General features: G+C 31.1%; 1 protein-coding gene across 5 annotated transcripts in view; it reads right to left on the reverse strand.

The window, feature by feature from the left end:
- LOC128025546 (calcium-activated potassium channel subunit alpha-1) overlaps positions 1–12,500 on the reverse strand; it is a 79,286-nt gene that overhangs the window by 48,358 nt on the left and 18,428 nt on the right. For all 5 annotated transcript variants that reach the window (XM_052611995.1, XM_052611997.1, XM_052611999.1 and 2 more), the window contains exon 3: positions 1,507–1,568. In XM_052611995.1, the coding sequence (XP_052467955.1) occupies positions 1,507–1,568 (62 nt within the window). The remainder of the gene's footprint in view (positions 1–1,506; positions 1,569–12,500) is intronic.

Raw genomic sequence — 12,500 nt, forward strand, 5'->3', positions numbered from 1 at the left:
CCACAAAGCAGCCAGGATCACAACTACACGTTTCAGTGTAAGTCTATCTGCCAGTGTCATCTCATACATACCAAATTGCATTAGTATTTAACCTGAAGTGATGCAATTAGGTTAATTTGGTTTCCTTATCATTTACACACTGTCATGTCTTTCCAAACCTGTCAATGACACCAGAAGTAATTGGTTCTCGTGTGTCTTGTGACCAACTGAAATGCAGCGGAAGGAGATTTGAGAGCTAAATGATTATTCAATATACAGTATAATAAATATATAGTGCACAAGGCAAATAAACTGCTTTATAATACTTTTTTGGAGCTTGAAGGCATATATACTTTCAGTGAATGGAAAGATAGTCATAGTAAACTATTGTTTTCATGAGTTCTAAACCACCAGATGTTCTCTTGACAGATGCACCTGCTGATTTTTTATGTAATGCCCAGTTCTGGTTGTCGTACCGTTCTTCACCTTTATGAGCTCGCTGATGTGTGAGATGTTCGATGACGTCAGTTTGACCCCCGTATGCTCTAAACTCACTCTCTCCGTGTTTTTATTCCTAAATCTGTCTGTCGAAGCCCAAGGGACGATTCCTTCCGCCCCAATCCCCATCACTTATTCATGGAAACAGTCCACAATGAACATTTGAATAGGGAAAATGCATCATGAATGGTTATTCCAGTTCATGAATGTGTATTTATATATTATTTATAGATAATATATCATATAGATAATATGTATATATTAGATAATATATATTATTCATAGATATTTTTCCTGCATTCTATATAAATGGTTTAATTGACATTTAATTTTCCAAAAAGGTACTGAATATAACTTTTAAAAATCATGAATTAATAAAATCTGAACAGTAATAGTGCCATATGAAATTTATTTAACTGAGATACTCTTATAGTTATTATTAAGATTTTCAATTTCTTTTTATTTTTATGTTTTCTACTTTCATTGTAATGTTACTTTTAATATATTTGTTTTCCCCCCATTAAATATGTCTATTTTTTTCATTATTTATTATTTCAGTTTTAGTTTTAAATCAATGTTAACCATCAAGAAATTATGCTTTTTTTCTTCTTAATTTTTTTCATTTTAATTTACTTCAGTCATTTTGATTTAATTCACTTTTATTCAACTTTAATAACCCAGTTTAATACAAATGCATTATTCAAAACACTGGTAATCATATGAATGCATAATACATACGTTTAAACTTTTTTAAATAAAAAAGATATTTTAAAATGTAATCAAATACAATTTGAACAATTTATTTTCATTTCAAAGGTTTATTCACAGTAAATGCAAATCAAATTACATTCAAAATGTCCATTTGACCAGACCAAAATATTCAAGTTAAATGAAAACCAGATTTACAATGAATATTCATGCTTAGTTTTATTTTTTGCATTTTTTATTACCTGCATTTGTTAAAGTTGGTGGTTGATTTTGAACCCTGAATGTAAATGCAAAAAAAAAAAAAATAAGACATAAACTCACTTGGAGGAGTCGATGAAGTAAATCACAAGGGCTCCAATGCTCAGAGCAAAGACAAGCACCACCTGAAACACACAAGACAACAAAACATGTCTGTTACTTTAAACCAGACAGTGACATGCTGTCGATTAGCACTGTTTATAAAAGCAAACACATCTTCAAACGCTCGGCTTGTGTGTGTGTGTGTGTGTGTGTGTAATTCCAGATGAACTGGGACGCCTTTCTCATTAGTCAGAACATCCTGCTGGCAGAAACCCATTTTAATTGAAAGATCCTGATGAGATTTGGGCAGGAATTGGATGGTGTGTAAACATCAAGCCACTGAGGACAGGGGGAAGAAACACTGAAAAACATCAGATCTCACATCCAGCTTTAAAGGAACTGTTCAGAGCAAAGGAACCTTCTGTCGTCTTTCACTCATGTTCTTCCAAAGCTTTGTTTCGTGGAACACAAAAAGAGACGTTTAGTAGAATGTTCATGCTGCTCAATCCCCAAAAGAGACATAAAACACCATAACAGTATCATAAAAAATCTTCTGAAGCCACATTATAGCTTTGTGTGAGTAGCTTTGTCTTGCTAGTGAGTAAAATATGTTTTTATAATAATTAAATATATATATATAAAGTGACTTTTATAATGTTACAAAATATTTATATTTCAAATAAATGCTGTTTTTGATCAAATGCAGCCTTGATGAGTAGAAAATACAATTGTAAAAATCATATTGACCCAAATGTTTTTGAATGGTACATTTAATAATAATAATAATAAATTATATATATAATTGTATATATATATATATATATATATATATATATATATATATATATATAAGTGATGTAAAATATATAGAGTTATTTCAATATAATTTGATATTTTGAATTCATATTGAAATTAATACTTTTAATTAGTTTTTATTTACATATATATTTTAACTTACATTTTAATTTCAGTCAAAGATTATAATAGTAATTTAGTTTTGTGGGGTTTTTTTATCAGTATCATATTTTAGCTTTAATAATTTTACTACATAAAGGTCAATTAAATGAAAATTATAATTATAGAATAATCTACAATATTTATTTTGTACTTTATTATTTAATTCTCATAATTATTTAAGCTGTGTAAATGCAAAACCGGCTTGATATTGCATCTCAGATCTTCAGGTTCGGAGCAACATGAGGGTGAATTAATAATGATGATTTTCATTATCTCTTGAGAATTAAACCCAAGGTGTGTGGATGTGGAGGAAACGAGGTCTTCCTCTCGCTGTGAGTCTCTCATGCATTTTGAATGAGCATCTACAGTAGATAATTTTCCATGAGGGGAAATGCTATTGTCTGTAAACCGTTGAATAATTCACACTGAGAAAACACCTGCATGTATTTTTAATGGCCTCTCACACACAGGAGTCCAAGTCAAAACATGCTGCTAAACGGCTGGTTTTAGGAGGCCGAACGCTCGTCTGGAGTCTGATTCATGCTCTCTCATCCTTTGACACATCTGTTTCCATGGTAATGGACCACTTTGGCCCCTGTGACCAGCAGAGGGAGCAGCTGATGCTCACAAACAACACAATAAACCCACAGGTTCAGTGAGAGTTCATCAGAACTGCCTCATACACTGATACACACAAACCTGACTTCATTTGACATTTTTATGTAAAAAAAATAAAATAAAATAAAAAATACAGTTTTTCATATTTATTATTACACACTGTAATTATCAATATTATCACAATTATTTAAAATTACATGTGAATAATGACCTATTAAATAATTAAAATCTTATACATTTATATTATTAGTAACTGCAGTTATATTGAAAGTATCAAATATATTTGCATCAGCTCAGAATACAGCTCAAGTTAACATTTGATATATATAATGTATATACATTGCATCACTGAGATTTCTTTGTTTATTTTAGCTTTTTTAAATATGTATTAATATATATTACGTAATATATTATATTTTAATGTTATTAGCAATTTAGTTTTCATTAATTTAGTACATCGGGTTCAACTACATGCAAACTAAAAAAATTTATAAAATAAGTTTAAGGTTTTTTTATAGGCTATTTTATTTTATTTCAAGTAAAAAAAAAAAAAAAAGAAGCTTTTTATGGTTATGGTTTTAGGCACTTTTGCAAATGGAAATGTCCAATCATTTAAAATGAAATATTAATATACCCTTTTAAATAGTTAAAATTTAAAACATTATTAGTAATGGTGGTAATATAAATAGGATATTATAAATCACACATAGTAATGTTAATGCTAAAAAATAATTTATAATGTATAAAAATGTAAATAAGGAATATATAGTAATCTAGTATTTCTAATATATATATATATATATATATATATATATATATATATATAAAACTAAACATTAAAAAAATGCAGGAGTGAGTTGTGTGAGATCTAATCTGTCGTCTGAAAGTGAAACTTGGTGTGATTTCTAATCGCTGACTGATTGACAGCAGAAGCGGGGTCAAAGGTCACACGCATTTCATTACCCGTCTGCGCCGGCGCTTTAGAAAACTGACTCCAGACGGCATAAGGTCAAAAGATAGAAAGACGAGCTTACACAACGACAACAGATCTTCTTAAAGGGGTCTAATGCTATTTCATGCTTTCTGAGTTATTAATACTGTTAAAGAGCTGGATTCTCTCAAACATGGCCAAAGTTTCAAAAAACAAAGTGGACGTATGACAAAGTATTTCTGTGCCATATACACTCCATCCGGGTTTATATACATTTCAGAAAGTGTTTTTCAAGTGTGACAGATGTTTTATAAACAAGGTCATGAGTGCATCAAGTTTCGGTTTTGTTGGCAATCTGTGCTCAAGAGCTTGTGACTCTTTAGCTCCGCCCACGACACGCCTCCAGCAGCTCGACTCAGAAATAATAACATATATTAAAATATTAAAATAAATAAAAATTCAAAACCTTAATGTTATTACACACATTCAAATAAAACACTGTAAAAACTGATATCAAATAAATCAAAAAAGCTCCAGCACTAAACAAAAACAATATTGTTTACAGAATAGTAATAAAAATAGCAAATCACCCCAAAAATTATATTATATTTTTTTAAATATAATTTTCAAAATATAATTTATTAAAATTTTATATATATATATATATATATATTAACATTAACATTCATGCTCTGATCCAGACTGTAAAAAAAAAAACACTCAAAGCACTAAACAAAACAACAAATGTGTTTGTTCACAGATTTCCCAGAGCAGCTCTCAGTAGGGATGGGTACCGAACCCCGGTATTAAACTGGCCCCGGGGCTAAATTATGAAAGACCGTAGTATCAGTAAGATCTGACGGTATCGGTTCTGCTTTCGGTACTGGAGGGGAAAAAATGTATGTACTTTTTGCTTAATAATATTATTGTGCACATTTTATCTCACCAAACATTTCTAATGTGCGATCATATTAAGACGTTTGTCTGTGAGATCTGCGAGATCTCTCATGCACGCCACGGAGGCTGTCTGTCAGTCATACACACACACACACATACACACACACACACACCACAACGAGCGCGGCAGTATCGGTAAAAGTAGTAATAGCATTAAAACCTTAACGATACCCATCCCTAGCCTCAGCCGCAGAAGCTGTAGACTGGAGCAGGCTGTGTCCTGTATATAAGAGCTGGAAAGGCTAATAGAGTTTGAGCTCGTTAAAGATCAGACGCCTGACACTCCATTCTGTCAGAAATGTCACTGCATTTAATGGCTTGAATACAACAGATACAGAGAGAGAACTTCCTTCACCTGTCAACAGACACGAGAGAGAGAGACAGAGAGAGAGAGAGAGAGAGAGAGAGAGAGAGAGAGAGAGAGTATTTACAGCAGCTGGTGAATTATTGAAAGCGTTCTTCATCCTCCTCATCCTCGCAGCGCTCTGTAAATGAAGGGCTGTAGTAAAGTGAGGGAAATGTCACAGATCTTCTGTTCAAGTGCTTTGTGAAGGATGGAGAGCGTTAGCGTTACGCTATAAATGATAAATGACAGTCAAAAGCAGAGAACTCACAGCGTGATCTCATTAGTGTTCGCAGTAATCAGATGTATTCTAGAAAACAAACACAAATATGAGTTTGGATAAACTGATATATATATATAATACGAATAGATGGACACGTTTCTAAAGTATAGCTACCGGTACATGCTTATGTAGAATTCATACAATTCTTGTGAAACCGGTTTAGGCTAACAGAATGCTAATTAAATAAATTATAAAAATAAATAAATAATATAATTTAAAATAAAATAAAATAAAAAGTATTTTGCCAAAGTGGTAATAATGGTGGGGGTGGGGGGGGGGGGAATTATTTAAAATAAACTAATAAAATAAACTATTAAAATATAATTTAATACAAATAAATCAAAATTAAACATAGTAAATTAAACTTTAAAAATGAACTTACATTTAAATGAAAATAAGTTTTATTAATTAAAATTAAATATAATGTTTAAATAATACAAATTGAATATAAAAAATAAAAATGAATGAATAAATGAGAACAGCAACCTGCACATTTGTATTACCAGAGCAGTGAAAAACATGAATAAAAAAAACTAAACTAAAATAATAAAAAGCTAATATTGGCTGATGATCGATCCCAATATTCAATTCCCAGTTTCAGAGATATCATGAATATTTTGGTATTTTACGTTGACAATATCTTAGTAACCTGCATTAAACTGCATGTCTGCATATTCACACTCACAGAGGTTTAGAACAAATGGAAAAGGCAGAATATGAATGTGTGTGTGTGTGTGTGAACTGCTGCTGTAACTCCCTGCTGGAGTGTAATCCACGGCTGTGATGTAATGCCCTGATGATATTTTGTGTACGAGACTCAAATAAGAGGAATTTCATAACGAGGGTTTGGGATCGAGGCGCCTGTTCTGCTAAAAACTCTGAGCATGTGGAAGAGGACAAAGAGGATTTTCAGTCTCATCTCAACGAGAGCAGGTTATTTCATCTCTCTTTGCTAACCTTTCTGACCCTCTCACTCACTTTAAACACTGACCGAACGACTTCATTTACACCTTCATGATGGAAATCAGTCTTCAGTAAAACATGCATTTACTTCGCTAACAATTCAAACCTGTTGCAACTTTTACATGAAATAATAAATAAACAAACAAGCAATATAAACTTGATGTGAATTTTACTTTATGTATATATATTTTATATATATATATATATATATATATATATATATATGTATATATATACATTATATAGGGTTACAATTAATTTGTGAATTTGAATTAATTATAAATAAAACAAAGCTGAAAATTCAAATTTGCTGCAAAATTTTATTCATTAATTAAATACAATAAAAAAACATAAAACGAACAATTCAAACATGCTACGAGTTTTAATTAATAAATAAAATAAAAATACAGCAAACAAATCAAACTGTAAATTTTACTTAATAAAATATCATTTAAAATAAAATCAAATATAAATTCAAATACTTTTACTTAAAGCAGCCAATGTTGTTGAAAGAAGTCTATTCTGCTCAACAAGGATGCATTTATTTGTTTAAAAATTTAAAATTGTGAAATATTATTCTTCTGTAAATCATCTGTTTTCTGAGTGAATCTGTGTTAAAGTGTAATTTATTTCTGTGATGCTCCGCTGTATTTTCAGCATCATTCCTCCAGTCTTCAGTGTCACATGATCTTCAGAAATCATGAAAATATGATGATTTACTGCTCAAGAAACATCTCTGATTATTATCAATGTTGAAAATATTTTTGTGGAATCTGTGATACATTTTATTTTTCAGGATTCACAGATGAACAGAAAGTTCAAAAGAACAGCGTTTATTTGAAATATAATTTATTTTAACATTATAAATGTCTTCACTGTCACTTTTGATCAACTGAATGTGTCATCGATGAATAAAATGATTAATTTCTATGAACGATCAGACAGATCAATCAGCACTTACAGCTCTGTAGACTCTCTGCTTCTAGAAATACTTGCAATTATCAATGAATCTGGATCAAGGTCTGTCTAATATAGATCTCTGACCTGTGCAGGAGGCTGGAGAACACTTACAGTACAGCGTGTGTGTGTGTGTGTGTGTGTGTGTGTGTGTGTGTGTGTGTGTGTGTGTGTGTGTCTGCGCTCACAAAACAGGACAGTGAATTTGTCCCAGCTGAGACGTAACTGGAACGACCTGCTTCTCTTTCTCATCGGTGTGTTTCTGACTGTGTCAATCTGATGAAAACACGTCAGTGCCACATTTATTTTACATTTATGCTTTTTGCAGATGCTTCCATCGAAAGAGACTTCTATTGCATTCAAGATAATGCTTCAAGAGTTGACGTTTCGAATTAAAAATAAAACAAGTTATTACATTTTACAAAAAAACTACTCCTATTTTTTGCATGGCAGCATGACATTCCTGATGCTGTTTCCATGATCTGAAACTGGCAAAGAGGTCATTTACATATAGGAAACTTAAAGGTACAGTAGCAAAAAAAAAAAAAAAAAAAGCAAAACTAAATTGGTGCAAGAAATGCAACAGTCAAGATTCATTAATGCATCTTATATTCGTTTTTTTTTTTTTTTTATAGGATATACAGTATGTATTCCTACCAGGACCTATTTAACATTCAACAAATGATGAGCCTTAGTTTACAGCAAAACTCAGACATCTACTTACATCATACAGGAATGGGGACAGAGTCTTGTACGATCAGGTCAGGAACACACCGAATAAAGAGAAACTTTATGCTAAAAATCAGATCACTTCCAGCGACTCGACTTCAGTGTGGAGAGGTCTGAGAGCCATCACTAACTACAAGACACCGTCCCCCTGCACTGAGGCTAATCAACGACTTGCTAACGACCTGAATTAGTTTTACTGTAGATTAGAAACCCCCTCACACCTGTTCTGTCCATCTCCCTACACAACCGTTAACACCTCCTGCAATCTCCCTCTCCACTCCTCCTGTTCTTCAGATCTGTGAGGATGATGTGCGCCAGGTCTTCAGGAAGAACAAAAGAAGAAAGGCACCGGGCCCAGATGGTGTTACACCAGCCTGTCTGAAAAACCTGTGCTGACCAGCTGGCCCCCATCTTCGTGGATGATGCATTCAACATGGGACTGTGCTTCATCCTGCAACATCTGGACAAAACAAGGATTTATGTGAGGATCCTGTTTGTGGACTTTAGTCCGGCTTTCAACACCATCAACCCAACAGCCCTCCAGAACAAACTGACCCAGCTCTCTGTTCCTAGCTCTATCTGTCAGTGGATCTCCAGATAGTGAGACTGGGGAAATTCATGTCAAACAGCTGCTCCACCAACACCGGTGCCCCTCAGGGCTATGTTCTCTCCCCGCTGCACTTCTCCCTGTACACTGCTTCTCTAAAGATCCTTCTGTCAAGCTCCTGAAGTTTACAGACGACACTACAGTCCTCGGTCTCATCCAGAAGAGTCTGCTTACAGACAAGAGGTTAGATGAACTAGAACTGTATACATCCAGAGTGAGAAAAGGGGCTCAGAAAATCACTCTGGATCCCCTTTTTTCAACTTTTGTCATCTGGCCGGCGCTTCAGAGCCGCAAATACCTGGACAGTCAGACACAAGAACAGTTTCTTCCCCCAGGCAATCTACTTCATGAACAGTTGAATGTTGAAAGAAAGAAAGAAAGTAAGAAATGTTCAGCACTTATGCAATAAAAATATGCAATATCCTTATATTGATTTGGTAACCCTTAATCCTAGTACATCCCTGCATCTCACTTTATTCTATTCCATTATTATCTATAGCACAACTGTTCATACACTTTTATTTATGCAATATTTGTCTTTATATTTATATGTAATTTTGTCTGTGTGTTGTTGTTGTGCACTGGAAGCTTATGTCACTAAAACAAATTCATTGTATGCGCAAGAATACTTTGCAATAGCACTTTTTACTGCATTGTTTTGAGTAATGTTTATCTATAAAAACAGGCTTTATATTTTTTATTGTCAGAAATGTATATGTAGAAATTAACAAATTCTAAACAAAACTTTAAAAAGATTAAGATTAACACAACCTTATTTAAAATTATTATAATTATTATTATTATTATGGTTAAGAAATTAGAATTTATATTTCGTGTAAAGTTAAAGAAACCGACTGTATTTGTAGGACTTTTTTTTTTTTTTTTGCATTAATTTTCTTGAAGATGTTTTCCTGATCTAAAGCTTACAACTAACTGATGTTAATGTTAATTCATAAATATAGGTTTTACATTTGTTTTATTGTTAGAAATGCATTAGTATATGTTGAAATTAACAAAAAAATAACAAGTAAAAATCAAAAAATTAGTGCTCCTATTATTATTATAAATAATAATAATAACACTTCAAAATAGGGTTTACTAATATTGGTAATTTTTATTATTATTATTATTATTATTATTATTATTATTTAAAAAAATGATAAATTATATTTTGCATAATATATTAGATTAGATTAGATTAGATTAGATTTCTTTATTGTCATTACACAGAGTACAATGAAATTAAGCAATCCTAGTTATTCACCCATAACATCAAAAGGAATTGGAACAGTATTAATTCATAATAAAAATAAATATATACAACGATAGGCAATGTGATAAAATGATACAATATGATACAATGGCACAACAGCTGAGGTGAGGTTTTACACATCTGGAAGTAATGCAGAGGAAATGTAAACGAGTAGTGCAAGAATCCAGTTTAAATGTAAACCAGTAGTGCAATAGTGCAGCTGAAATGTAAAGAAAAAAAACATCAATAGTGCAGAAGTACAGTTCATATGAAATCCAACAAGGACCAGTTAAAATACTATTTGCATCTATGCAATGTTCAGTAGTATAGTGGTCAAGAAAGACAGTGTTCAGTTCACGAATGGTTCTGGGTTAGAAACTCTTTCTGAGTCTGTTTATCTGTGATGTGATAGACCTGAAACGCCTACCAGAGGACAGCCGGTCAAACAGCGGATGTCCAGGGTGGGATGGGTCTTTAAATATGTTGGCTGCTCTGCTCATTTGAATATAAATATTTTGCATATTTGCACTTATTTTTACTTTTAATAATACAAATATTTTGCATATTTAAATATATATTTTGCATGTTTAAAATTCTCTAACATTTGTGTTTTCAGCTAATCAAGTCACTGAAATGTACAATATCAATACATCAATACATCTATTTAAAATAAGCCTTAATTAATCTTGTTTTATTATTATTATTATTATTATTATTATTATTACTATTAATAATAATAATACTGTAAAATAGTGTTGTATTAATCTTGATGAACTGTATTATTATTCTTATCATTATCATTATTATTATTATTATAATTATTATTATTATTATTATTATTATTATTATTATTATTATTATTATTATTATTAAGATCACAAATTATAATAATTAATAATAGTAATAATAATAATCCTAATGATCATAATAATAAAATTAACCAAAATTAATACAACCTTGTTTTAAATTATTATTATTGTTATTATTATTATTATTATTATTATTAATAAAATGAAAAACCAAGTTTATTATTATTGATAACAATGTAAAATAAGGTTGTATTAGCCATGCTTAATAATAATAATAATAATAATACAATTAACCAAGATTAATACAGCCTTATTATTATTATTATTATTATTATTATTATTATTATTATTATTAATAATACAGTTCATCAAGATTAAATAAGGCTGAATTAATCTTGAATTTTAAATAAGGCTGAATTAATCTTGTTTTATTAATATTAATATTAATAATATCAATAATAATACTTTAAAATAATGTTGTATTAATCTTGATTGACTGTATTATTGTTATTATTATTATCATCATCATTATTATAATTTTTATTATTATTATTAAGTATGGCTAATACAACCATGTTAAATTGTTACTAATAATAATAATAATATTTTAAAATAAGGTTGTATTAATCTTGGTTGATTGTATTATTATTATTATTATTATTATTATTATTATTATTATTATTATTATTATTATTATTAAAAATAAGGATGTATTAATCGTAGTTAACTGTGTCATCATCATTATGATTATAATATGTATCATAATATGTTGGGTAAATGTTAGCCTGAATGCACTGTAAGTCACTTTGGATAAAAGCGTCTGCTAAATGCATAAATTTTAATGTAAATGAATCATCTCAGACCCTCAGGAGAATAATACATCAGCAAAGTCATTAAAGCAAGTTTTCAAACACAGCCGGACAGCGCATGAATTAATAAAAGCCTTCCTCAAAATATCCCTGGAGTACGGCTCTCACAGGAACAGGAAACGCATCATCGCTGCAGACCCTCACGGACACTGTCACAGTTAATACAGCTTTAATGAAGAGCTCGGGTTACACGGGGTCATGTGATCAGGTCATGCTCCTCAAATTAGACACATGTGTGACATGCTCAAAAACCCTGACTCAACTACAGTAACTCATGCATCTCTGAATATATGAATGTGTGTTGAGCTGCAGGTTCATTCAACCCCTAAACAACCACACACACACACACACACACACACACACTATAAATCACACACACACAGGTTAATTGCCGTCTCCATGGTTACAGACTGCACGTTCCTGCTAAACAACAATATAAGGAGCCGCAGCCGTAATCTGGACAGGAAATGACTCATGAATTAACTTGTGCATGCACACACGCTCACACACACACACACATACACACACACACCCATGCAATCAGGCATGCACACATTAAATATTACAATAAATTATTATTATAACAAAATGCAAAGAGGTATATATTATACTATGGTATTATACACTTTATTGCATTTAAATTATTAATATGATATTAATTTTGTGATTATATATCATTATGGCCAAAAAATGATAATAGTAATAATAATAAAATTTAATATATTTTTTTAATTATTATT

Source organism: Carassius gibelio, chromosome A12, assembly GCF_023724105.1.
Source record: "Carassius gibelio isolate Cgi1373 ecotype wild population from Czech Republic chromosome A12, carGib1.2-hapl.c, whole genome shotgun sequence".
Taxonomy (NCBI): domain Eukaryota; kingdom Metazoa; phylum Chordata; class Actinopteri; order Cypriniformes; family Cyprinidae; genus Carassius; species Carassius gibelio.